This window comes from Morone saxatilis, unplaced genomic scaffold (assembly GCF_004916995.1).
Source record: "Morone saxatilis isolate NCDOM2014 unplaced genomic scaffold, NCSU_SB_2.0 Contig24, whole genome shotgun sequence".
NCBI lineage: Eukaryota > Metazoa > Chordata > Actinopteri > Moronidae > Morone > Morone saxatilis.
Genome location: NW_023339807.1, coordinates 4,480,163 through 4,493,421, shown reverse-complemented (window position 1 = coordinate 4,493,421; position 13,259 = coordinate 4,480,163). Strand labels below are relative to the sequence as shown.

At 39.4% G+C, this 13,259-nt stretch overlaps 1 protein-coding gene across 2 annotated transcripts in view; it reads right to left on the bottom strand.

Annotated features, from left to right (window-relative positions):
- The window catches only part of spire1b (spire-type actin nucleation factor 1b), a 41,723-nt gene that overhangs the window by 15,034 nt on the left and 13,430 nt on the right, over positions 1 to 13,259 (bottom strand). For both annotated transcript variants that reach the window (XM_035672318.1, XM_035672319.1), the window contains exons 3-6: positions 9,406 to 9,642; positions 6,431 to 6,556; positions 1,126 to 1,200; positions 595 to 759 (exon numbers count right to left, since the gene is read on the bottom strand). In XM_035672318.1, coding sequence (XP_035528211.1) covers positions 595 to 759; positions 1,126 to 1,200; positions 6,431 to 6,556; positions 9,406 to 9,642 — 603 coding nt within the window. The remainder of the gene's footprint in view (positions 1 to 594; positions 760 to 1,125; positions 1,201 to 6,430; positions 6,557 to 9,405; positions 9,643 to 13,259) is intronic.

Genomic DNA, 13,259 nt, shown 5'->3' with positions numbered 1-13,259 from the left:
AGATCATTAGAGTGGAAAGATGACAAGTTGGTGCTTAGCTGTGACAGGTGTATTGGGGGGGAAACGTTTAAGATTGGTCCTTAATTGGACTGTATGTCATGTTTTATTGTCCCGACAACAGCTGTATTATTGCGTATGTGTAACTTCATTTACTTTCTTTTTTTTGGCCTTTTATTGCCTTTATTTTTGCAGACAGGAAAGGGGGACAGAGAGAGAGGGGATGACACGCAGCAAAAGGCCGCAGGTCGGATTCGAACCCTGGGCTGCTGCATCAAGGACTCATACATGGGTCACCAGCTCTACCCACTGAGCTAACCGGGCACCCTGATGACAGTATTTTCTAACTGGTGACTTGTCCAGCAACTTGAGGTCAAATATTGTTGCCTCAACAGTGTCAAAATAAAATAGGTTTAGGTCCTTCATATCACCAAATGAGTGTATCAAAAGCAGCATCGCTCCAGCCTACAATTATTACGCAACTTTTTTTCCCAAGTAATTTCCCATGGGACTGGAACATAGTACAGCAGAAGTGCAGAAAGCAAGAGGCGGGCGTGTGATAATAATGTCTATGTGTAGTACAAATCAGACACTGACCATGACTTTGCGCAGCTTGTATCGTTTGGACCTGATGTCGTCCATGAGCATCTCGTAGGGAGTGAGCTGGTACTCGATGGGCAGAGGGTTGTACTGGCGCTCCTGCACTTTCTTCAGCTTGACACCATCACGCAGGTCCCTCATCACCTGAACCCAGAATCGAGCCTGAAGGAGGAAGCAAAGGGCAGCATGGGAAAGGGGAAGCAGAAAATACCATGACCCTTTGAGTATGAATTGATCTGGACAATAACAATCATCTGTGCTCTGACCTCTCTGTGCACACAGAATAAGGAGGGTTCATCAAGGGGAGTGGTTCTATCCATCTCAACATGGTTCCTGAGAAGTTCTTTAATCACTGCCTATTTAGAGTGCAACATGCATTCATAAAGATTTCTTTATGTGAACATGCAATTATGTAGAATCTTTAAAAAAAAACAAAGGTGGACAGATGCCCCTGTATTTCAGGTGAGTTTGATCAGGGGAAAGGATCAGTTAAAGCTGCAGGTCAGAAGTCAGGGTCTCGTTACCCACCCAATCAGCATTCTGTAGCTCATTCAGGTCTCTGCCAGGGTCGTCAGATGACTCTTTCTCCATCTTACGCAGGTTCTGATGGATAGACAGAGAGACAGTTTGAATGTAAAAAAAAAAGAAACCAGAAAGACAGATATCAGGAAATAAGCAAAAAAGCAACAATGTGGACCAATAAAGTTATTTCTCCAGTGTAGTCATAGTTGTGCAAGAGAAAAATGTAATATGCAGAGTGTCATTCAGTTTCAATTTAACACTTACAAACACGTAATGCACCACGAGTCAACATTATCACATAAACAGTTTATTCACAAGAATGGTACTACCTAAAAACTGTCAGTCTATGAAATAAAAGATAAAAGATCATTATAACTTTGACTGATATAGTTGTTTGCTGATATGAGACTTTGAATTTAAAGAATGGGTAATCAGTGCTTGCAGACCTGCAAAGAATACAACTCTGAGGCACAAAATATTTGTACGCTCTGGTTTTGCTGACTTTGATTGTATTTCTGTCCCATTGATTTGGTCTAAGATGCTGGCGCTCTTGTGCCATATCCAGTGCCAAGTAAATATCTTATATATAACCTCTAACCATGAAATCTAATAAATTCACTTTTTATGCAAGCTAGGAAAAAAAAGAAACACGGCATGAACACCTTGTTGTTAGCAACAGCAGTCAGCAGTAAGCCAATCTCCTCCACTGTGACATCTTTGTGAACCTGCACAACGTGAAGCCATTAGTGTGTGGTAAAACACTGACAGCCTGACAGACAGCTTACTGTGGGAAACAAGGAGGCATTCCTCTGCTAATGCTTTCAAAGTTCAACAGAGGACAATGTATGTGTGTGTGTGCGTGCGTAACAGAGAGAGAGGGCGAGAGTGAGAGAAGGAGAAGGAAACAAAATGTAACCAAAACTGTGTGAGCAGACAGAATATGTTCCCTGTGGTTAATATTTGCGGAGAGACTGTTCTTGTAACGTCACAGCAGGGGAGAGCTTGATAAGACAGTCACGGGAGTCTGTCCAGCTGACTGCAGAGTTAAAACCTCAACCCACTGGGAAAACCTCAATTCACCATCATCCTTCCAGGGAATAGCTACCTCGACCGGACTGTTATGCTCAACGTTATATAATATCACTCACAACATAATGCATTTTGCCGCATCACCACTCTGCATGCATGCAGCGTGTACAGTACTTCAGTGTCACATGGTAACATTCAAGTGCTTAATGGCTTATAACAGCCCATCAAATTAAAACACTGCTAATCTAGCCAGTGAAGAGCATAAAGAGAGATCAGTTCACTTGCTTTTAAACACCATTATCTCATTGGTATTAGTGGCGCCTCATGAAATCACTTCAAAGCCACATATTTCCATTTCAAAAGGTTTGATCAAGCAGTGGACAGCATTTTAATTAAAACATGCACGGCAGCCCTCATGTGGACAAAACCAACAGTCCTACTGCCGCAAGTCCACATGAATAATTGGGGCAATTACAAACTGCATCTACAACCTTATTTTTTGTACTCTGTTAATTCTGCTCTCTTTGTTATTCGTTTTTAGCTCTCAACAGCTGACAAGGAGCACTTATCCGTGAGCAAATAGGAGCCAGAGTTGTTTCTGTGAATCACCATTAATTCCGCTGTTTTTCTGTGAATCTCCAGCAGCAGGAGGCGTCTTTGTGGAGAGACAAAGCAACTCTTTGGCAGCCATGACTGGTAGTGGTGGACGGACAAAGACAGATCCCCCTGTGGGTAGGCACAGCTCTGCCATACCAACTGGCAAGTGGGGGTTGCAGGGCTGCTGGGAGCCCATCTTACTCCTGGATATATCACACACACAAACTCAGGCACGGACAGATGTATACACCCACACAGCCCGTGGATGACCTTAATGCAGGCATGAATATGCAATCATACAGTCTGTACTGGTCTAAATGACCTTGCCTCACACTGACAAGTTCAACACGAAGCTTCACAACTGTTTACTCTTCCATATGTGTTGATGGTGATAGTGAAAGAAGGTGACATGTACAATTTGCTCTTAGTATCTGGAGACAAATAAGCTTATCGTTGAACTAGATTTTGCAATGTCCTCCTTGTGTTTATTGCATCTCAAATGTTTTTTTCTTAATGATATACGTTTTAAAAAAGAACCAAAACCATATCAATATGTTAATGGATTGGAAATAGACATGAACAGGTACAATTTGTTTGTTTCACAATAATTTAAGCACATTTGTCACTTAAACGAAGGGGGAATAGGAAGACTGAGAGTCAGCCATGCTAACAGCTCTGTGAGGCTGTATTAGGTAATGGTGCTTTGAGCTAAATGCTAAAATCAGCATGCTAACATGCTTGCAATGACAATGCTAACATGCTGATGTTTACCATCTTAGTTTAGCATTTTAGCAAGCTAACATTTGCTAATTAGTGTTAAATGTAAAGTGCGGTTGGGCATGATGGGAATGTCATTAGTTAGCATTGCACCAATTAAAGTTTAGCCATGATTGCGTTAGAAGAAGGTCAGAAAAGTGATTACAATTCATCTTGTGGAGACCATGAATGTTTACCAATTTCATGGCAATCCATCCAATAGTTGTTTGACGGACAGACAACTGACAGACTGACGTAAATAAAGCCACACAGCTAGCTTAGCTAAAAGGGGGGGATACGATACAACGGAAAAGGAGAAAATAAATCATTATACAGTATTTGTTTCACAAAGGTCCCAAGAATCCCAGCTCATTCAGAATTTTTCATCTTTGTCCTCCTGGCTGTCATTGTTTACTTCGGAGTAAGATGGTTAACAAGTTACATCATTTTAAATCCATATCCTTAAGGTTTGTTTCTTTAATACAAGAAGTGCTGTGAAAAATGATGGTGATGCTTGCGTTTAAAAGCATTAGTTCTTTACTTTCAAGGCTAAAAAGGCTGCAGTCCTCAAATGTCCTTTTTTTTATGCTTCTTTCTCAGCCTTCCCCACCCTGCAATAAGTCCTCTCTCCTAACAGAGAGTTATGTAACCCACCAAATCCCCTCTATTCATTCAGATGCATTACGCACACTGAAAGGGCAGCAGCAGTAGTGCATAGCAGGAAGGAACCCTGAGGTGTAACACATACACAAACACACCACTCCTCACGGGAAATGTTCCAACCCACAGCTGAGCTCCAAAATGCTCCTGAGGAGGAACAAAGCCCAAAACGACTCCTGCACTTGATCTTAATGAATGAGCTGAAGAATAAAAAGATGCTGGACAGCAACAAGACACGGCTTTGTGTTAAGAGCAACAGCCACAATGAATCTGTGATGAAAGAATTATATTATGACTCATGTTAATTTTCCCAAACCACTTTTCATTAAGTAGAAAGCAATAATTATGATGCATTCTAATAACACATCAGTGAAGAAAATAATTGGGAATTACCTGCAGGTCCCCTTCTTGAATATGGACACATGACCCATAACAGAGTAGCATACCAATAATAGACTAGAGGAACATTCATTCTTTGAGGTATGTGGTATATATGGTAGAATAACATCACAGACCCACCTACCACAAAAACAGGACCCTCACACATGATTATTTGAATCTTGCCTGTGTGAATATTGGCTGTGAGAACCTGAACTCAGTGCTTTTGGCAGAAGGAGAGTCAGCATGTCTCCAGATATTGTCATCTATGTCTGACATGCACAACAAACATGTCGCTCCCTCTTCGTAGTGGCCCACTTCAGCATGTCAGCCAGCGTGGTGTCAGAGTACGGCCTGTCATCGGACTGTTTGGACATTACAACACTAGTGACGTACACTAGGCCAGTTCATATAAAGGGCTGCTGATAGCTGGTATTTTGTCCTTACCCTCACTGTCACTTTCATGCCAAAAAACTGCAAACATGTACATATTTTTATTTTTTTTGCCAGGTTGGAATATCCTCTGCAGCATAAATGCCATCATGTGACCATGAACCTCTTATCTAAATCCAAACTGTATGTGGATGAAAAAAAACTCCATCAATAAAAGACGGTTATTAAAGTTGATTTCCATCAAGTTAAATTCTATTTAAAGGTCCAGTGTGCAGGATTTAGTGGCTCTTAGTGTTTAGTATCTGTTCTCCCAAACAACAAGTCTGACCTACTAACTGCCAAAAGAAAAAAAATAGAAACACATTCTCCCTTTTTTGACCCCTTCTCATCCACTATTAATTTTTATGCTATTTTAAAATAATTCTTTATGCCACTGAATGATGCCTTTAATAGCTTCATTTAAGGATTATTGAAGTGGCTAGTCCCCTAATGTTACAAATTAAGAGGATTTGAGGCATTAAATTCAAAGATTTACAGGGCACTGGGTTTATTTGAATGGATATATGCAACAATTATGGTGAAGATGCTTTAAAGGGATGTTTGTCATCTAGCAACTTGACTTTTAATATAAAATGGAGTTTGTATTTGATGTAAAATCTAAAACATGTCAAGTCATTCTTACGTTATGAGCAATGAGTAATGCTTAAATTGATAACGTGTGATGGCTGAGTCAGAGTTTTGTGTGAATATAGGCTGTGCACTGATGTGTCCATTCATTTCTTTATCTACAGTCATTACCACGGATGCCTTTCTGTATCAGCTGAGTGCCTCTGCTTTGTCACACAGGAAACACGGCTGTCTGAGCGCTGTCGTCATGTCACTGCTAGTGTCTCTGCTATGTCCATGCCTATTACATGCTACAGTCCAGCCCTTCCTCTCAGAAGAGACGACTTATTACTGAAACAGGCAAGATGGCTCACTCAGATATGATTTTTATGCTCTGCTGGTTTCAATACTACTGTGCCTACTATTTTAACTTAGGTTGACATCACCAGAATCACCAAATACTATACAAATACATAAATTGCATGTGCATTTCAAAATGGATATAAAGTGTTTTCAAACCCTTCATAAGCAGATAAAGATATGTCTTTTCATACGAATGACTGTCACCAGATATACACCAGCAGTTTTAATGTGGCCCCTGAGAGTGAGAGTCATGGTGATTAGGGGTGTGTAAGGTCACAGTGCTTAATCCTCTAAAGTGATGCCTCACTATGTCCTCCATGGAAAGGTCAGTGATCATCCTGTAACCTATCATTAGAGGGGAGTAAAGGTATGGTATTATAAAGCAAGGGTTCATGCATTCACCATACCGAAAAAATAATGTTCCTATATCTGCTGTATGATGTGTAACTAAAACACTTAAACTGCAATTTATGTGTTTGAAAGTAAGTACAATCCCACATCCATGATGAGGAACAGTATAAGGACCCACCTCTTTGGCACTCTTGATCTTCTCCAAGAAAGTGCGTAGCTCCCTGGTTTCTGTGTACAGAGCCCGACACACTGCCTGGTAGTGACTCTGAGCATCTGATAGACTGGGTAGATGAGCTGTGCATAGCTACAAGGGAGAAAGTGAAGCAGAGAGACAGAGAGAATTTCAGTACACAGCTGCATTTATTATAAAAACATGCAATTTTTTAAACCAATGGCTATTAATATTCATGTTATTTGTTTATATTACTACCACATTCACAATAAAGGAATTTCAGAGCACCCTCTGGCAGCCATGTTGGAGGTCCTTAGTGCTTTGTCAACACTATGCGTGAAATGCTTTCTAACGCATATAATAAACATTATTGATTATCAAAATTGTTGCTAATTAGGTTTTTTTGTTGATCAACTAATTGATTCTTGGGCTAACTGTTACAGCTCCACACTACATCATAGTTTGGACCTTTTAGAAACAAATCTACACTACATTATCATTCTTTATTTTTACTCCCACTTTTCAGTCCACACCACAACCACCAACAAGACAATCCTATTCTGTTTAGATCTACTCTGGGCTATATTTGCACTTTGCTGAGTCTCATCGGCTCCCCCACAATACGAGAGTGTTGATGTCAAACCATGAAGCCTTGCTAAAGGATGTCAGGGACTACATAAAGCACTAAACACCCATAAAAAACATTTGCAGACGTGTAAACAACTGTTGATTGCTGAACACAATTCACAAGACAACTATGCCTGAGATCAGCCATGCTGCTGTTCTCTCACCTACACACACACACACACACACACACACACACACAGAGAGAGAGAGAACAACAGTGATGACAGAATATGTCCTTGTCTCTCTCAAAGGAACAGAAGGTATCCTGGGTCAAGGCTTGGCATGCTCCTGGCGTCCATTTGTCCAGACTGCATTCCACTTAGAGAAAATTTCACTAAACACAGAAAATGCCAGACAACCGTCTCTGCCTATTAGCTTCATGGTGCCCACATCCAGTCACAAGTGTAGGACTGAGAGAAAATGATGTATCCAGGGTTAATGAATATGTTATTGTTGTCATATTCACACAAAAATGCAAACAGTTACATTCAATAAATGTGGCACTAAGTTAAAACCCGTTAATAGTGTATTCTGTGTCAGGTAGGGTGAGTACAGTAGGACAAAAGGTAAACTGAAGGAGCACAGAGAGGGAATGGTCTGGGGGTGAAAATACAGAGACAACAATTGGAGCCGACACTGAGTTCGCCACCAGGCTAACCACACTGCCACACTGCTCAGATACCTTGGAGAGCAGTATATGTATGTGTGTGTGTGTGACTGGGTATGTGGTCATTATGTAAACAGTGTGAGGCCATGTGAGGACTGACACAGTGACTCTGTGCTCCATTGGACAACAGAGATACATGACTCCCAGCAAGGATGAGGCTGGCAGCCAGACTGCACTGCGGTTGTAATCTCTGTGTTCAGAGCCATGTTTCACATTTTCATTTTCTCACATCTTTTCCTGAACAGTTACCCTCGCTGATATTATCTGTTCCTGGAAATTCAACAATGGATTATGTTTGAGTCAAGAACTGTATTTTACTTCTATATTTATATAATATATTTACACTATCACCACTGGATTTACTTATTTACTAATTACTTTACAAATTTTTGTCTAAAACTGATTACTGATTACAATATATAACCCATTAGTATATAGAAACTTTATTAGTTTATAAAATTAGTTCCACCTCAACCAGTCTAAACATTTGACATCATTTGAACATTTGAATGCTTACAGGTTAATGTGTCAGTAACAATAATCCAATAATAAAAACTATATAATAATATACCACTCTGAAAGGAGCATTCTGCGTAATGTGTACTGTCTACACTTTAAACATATTCTGAGGATAATACTTTGCTCGAATGCAGGACATTTACTTGTAAAGGAGTTCATTTAAATTGTTGTAAGCCTATTGGTACTGAACTGGAATAACTGGCAGTAAATGATTTGTTCATTGTACTTCTTCCATTACCGGAATCCATGAATTCAGATTCCTCACAGCTGTTGCATTAGTCCTCTATCAAATGACGACTGAAGCATTTCTTAATGTGTTGCAGTAGTTATGTAATTAAGTGGTTACTTAACAACTTGTAATTCAACACTTTAAAACATTACTATACTAAACATTTAAAACTTCATTAATCAGCAGAACATCACAATAAGCTAAAAATAATACATATTTGAGATACAATATGGTTTTATAAAGTTGATGTTGATTTCACAATTGTATTAGCAAAATATTGCTATTTCCACATCCAGCAGACATGGAGCACCATTAGCATTCATTTGGAGTCATGTTTCTTGCAACCTACCAACCACTAAACAAGTATTAAATATTCCCTCTTCTTTTAGCTCCGTTTTCTCCTAAGGGAAATATCTGGCTCTTTAGCTGCTAAATGCTCCATTATGTTCACCTGCCAGTCGCTAACTTTGTCAGTCTGTCTGTTTGTCTGTGTGATGTTGGGCAGGTAGCGAACAGTGAGTTTATCAGAGCTTCACTGAAAACAGTTGCCAACTGCTGCTAAACCAGGCTGATGGGAAATATAAAACCAAAATAACGAGCAGAAAGATGTTAAAATGCTCTGTAGAAATAAGAGGAACTGCAGAGTTGAATGATAATTCTCTGAAACACTAACATCACTAATCCACACCATTCGCATTACTCATAGTCATTCGATCCGTTTTAATATTTAAATTTAGTGTCTTATTAGCTGTTGGAACGACAGTCGTTCTCAGGAAAAGTCTGAAAACAGGAAGTGATGTGTTTACATCTCCAGCAATAGCAACAATGGTTTATTTGCAATAAGTAAAATGACCAGTTATCTTTCACACAAATAGCCACCAATGGCCGAACAAACACAGAAAAGACAGCCACAGTCACTTACTCAGCTACTGTACCTACCTTGAGGATATCTCTGTAGCCGTGAACACTGGAGACATTGTCAGGGTCATCCTCTGCGTCGTCCTCTTCCTCTGTGGCCTCATAGCCTTCATCGGGGCAGGCGTCCTTCTCAGCCTCGGCCATGTTGGTCATGAGGTCGATGAGCTCCTCAAGAGGAGGGCTGAGCTCCCTCTCCTCATTCTCCTTCAGCCCGTAATCCAGAGCCTTGTAGATCATGATGCCCAGAGACTCAATCACCTGAGAGAACACGAGAGACAAAAAAGTAGCTTTACATCATCTGCGTTCATTCTCGTACATACTGTGCCACTTTTGCTTATTTACATTCATTTCCATAGGCATCATCTCCATCTGTAAAGTTTACAAGTTGATAATTATCTGCATGCTAGCGCGTTTCTTTTATTTACGAACACTATGTTACTTCCATGTGTAGATTTAACAAGATCAGTAGCTTACAATGCACATAGGTTGCACACATTGTAAGAAAAGTACGGCTAAATAACTGGTGTGTGATGAGAAAAGAAACTGATGTATGAATATTAAGCAAACACTGCATTACATTTGTCTTGTTTTGTACATTGTTCTGTTCTTCATCTGCCACATAATAAAAACAAATATGGATTTCTGCCTTTGTTAATATGATCCTCTTTTTTGTGCCAAGCCCGAGCTGAACAGCTGTAATATGGTGACCTCATGACTCAACCTTTGGCGAAAGAGCTCCCTCCGCCATTCATACACACATGCAAACATACACGCTCACCGGCCTTTGACATGCTGACGCTGGAAGCAGATTACTGACAGTAGATCTTGTGATTAACTGACCCATGAAGGAAAACACCAACATCACATCATCAGGTCCTCATACAGAGACAGACAGTCTGTTAAAAGATGCTGGAATTCAGAGGCAAGAGCCAAGAGGTCAGCAATTTGTTCACTGTCTAAGATTCATCCTATTTGAGAATGTCAGGACACCCAATATTTTTAGTATTAAATTCTCACATCTACAAGCTCAAATGGTCGCTATTATAAATTGTTTGTCTGCAAAGAAAACAGTGCACAACCACAATATAGCTTAATAGGTTTCTCTTTTGAGATTAAAAGGTTAGCACTTTTACATGGAGGTTACATTTCTCATGAGGGATTACCTTTGTTTAGCATCCAACGTGTGCATCTACAATAAGCACAGCAGTCTTTTTCAACCATAATGTAGCTTTTTGGGGGAAACACAATAGTTTGACATGGTTTTATGGACCTTTTGATACTTTGTTTATGCCATGGAAACAGCATGTTTTCTATGCACAAGCAACCTTAAACCTGCATTAACTAATGTTTTGGCCACTCTGGGGCAGTGCAATAGGCTGTTAAAGTAACACTGACATATAAACTTACACTGTAAAACCAGGTTAGTAAATAAAAATAAAAAATAAATAGTTAATTATATAATAATTATATTTGAAAATCTTAAGTAAAACTAACGTTAAAATATGTTTAATATAAAAAAACATTCTTGATAAAGTAGCTTTAGTTATTTTAAATCCCATTGACTTAATTTAACTTATAAAAGTGGTTGTTGCGTAATGTGATGGACATATTAGCAAACTTATCCAGCAGACATTTATTCATTCATTCGGAATCGTGTTTCTGACCACCAAGTTCAATATTCATTCTTTAGCTGTTTTTGGTCTCACTCCTGAGGGAGCAGCTTTAAGTGTTCATATTGGAATGAGCTAAACTACAGCCATTTTACTGTAAAATTGCTTTATGAAACCATGCTTTTGTTTTTACATCCAGGACGAAGTAGTCTGAGCATCTATTGATGTGGTCAAACCTCAAACCCAGAAGACAAACAATAAGCATACATGGAAAATGGAAAATGTGGGATAGTGTCTTACATCAGCTTCTTGCATCTCTGAGACTTCCACCCCCACTTGAACACGCACCACCATCATTACTTTTACTGTGATACAACCTATCCTTTTTACTGTTTTACTACCACACAAAAATAATATACTTTGACAAAAAAGAATCTCTGAATGTTCAAAGTCAAGTAAAAACTGTGTTAACAAGTTAATGTTTATTATGCTACAAACATAAAATAAACAAATAAATGGCTTTGTAACATTATGTAATATCACCAAATTATATAATAACTTGACAAAATGTCATACATTTTTACCTCATTGTGATAACAACCACATTTTATCTGCAACATACTGTAATAAACAGCCTGAACATTATACATTTTGAATAAGCTGAAGCCTTGTGATGGTCTTTTTGAGGAGCCCTCAAAAGGCCATTGCAATCCTGCTAGAAATAAGCATAAAGGAGTCCCTGAGTTTGGCTGATCATGTTACTGCTTTTATGTGGCTAATCAGACTAAGATCAGACTCCTATGACGCCACAGGTCAAAGGAGTCTAATTTAATATTTGGGTTAACCCAAGTTTCATTTAGGTTAATTATAAAGTATAAATATATAACATGTACAGATGAAGACATCATTTTGATTGGTAATTACATAATCTTCCATATTATTATATTTTCATCATAAAAAAGAGCAACTCCCACATTTTGTAATAACCGCCACAAAATGTATGCGTCAGATTATTTCAAAATGCAGGTTATTACATAATGAAGTGAAAATGTATTACATATGTCATTACATAAAAGGCTTCCTGGATGGTCGAAACAATTCATTCTTCAAACTAAAAAACATATTGGCTTTTGGATTAAATGCTTACCAATAAGGTTAAATATATAAGATGTCAAATGTTAAAACGCATATTATTTCTGTTCCAGTGGTTGGTGCTTGTAGGTCAGGAGATGCTATGCTTAGTTATAGCACTCAATCTGCCCTGGAATTGGACTGTCATGGTGGATAAAGACAGCAATGCCAAAGCCAAGACAAAAGGCAAGAGTGGGAAATCACACAGGGGATTATTCTGGAGTCCTGATCACTGAGAAAAGACTCAGAGGGAGCGAGACAGCATATAAACCACTGAGGGGAAAAGAAACTGAGAAAGGGGGAATGAGGAGATGCAGGAAGGGTGGAAAAAGACAAGGATCAGAGACAGAGGACAGGAAAAAGAAGCAGTGAACGAGATCATGAGAGTCATTGAATGGATAGAGAGGTCAAGGAGGGAGGAGAAAGGTGAGACATCAAGAGAAGTTACAATGAGTGTGTGTGTGCAGACAAGAAGATCAAGGGCAGATCAACTGACATTCATGGAGGGGGGAGGATTCATATGAGAGATCTGTCCCCCTCTACCCCATCAGTGCCTAAAAGAGCTGGGTTTTCTCAGGGGGGAATGGATAAATGCCACCTCTTTGTCTAAGCTCCACCCAGATCCACACTAACTGATATATGACACCATGCAGGGAGGCAGACACACACAAGAAAAATGGCTGCACATGCAATTATACTCCTCCAGGGACCCATAGTAACCTCAGGCTATAACTGACATCCTTAGCTAGAGCATGTTGTAGAAAATGTGACAGACATGGACTGTTCAGCCCTGCCCAGAGGCTAAGGCCTTTTATGCGTAAAGTATGTGGATTTTCAGGCTCTTGCTTCTTATCTGCAGCTTTACTTGGCTAAACCACATCTTCAAGAATTCAGTCAAAGGCTATAACAGCAGCCGATCTGCAAAAGGAGATTCACAAAAAAGATCGGTTGGATCATTTTTTCACTTTCAATTGTTCCACTGACTGATAAATGAGGTGAGGGTTTTTTTCTGGCAGGAGAAGCAGCCACAAATTAAACTTTCAACCTTACAGAGATCAAAGGCATCGGGAAGCTACAATGTGGCTAAATGTGCCACATATTAAAATATACTGTATTATTGGTCTTTCATTTTCC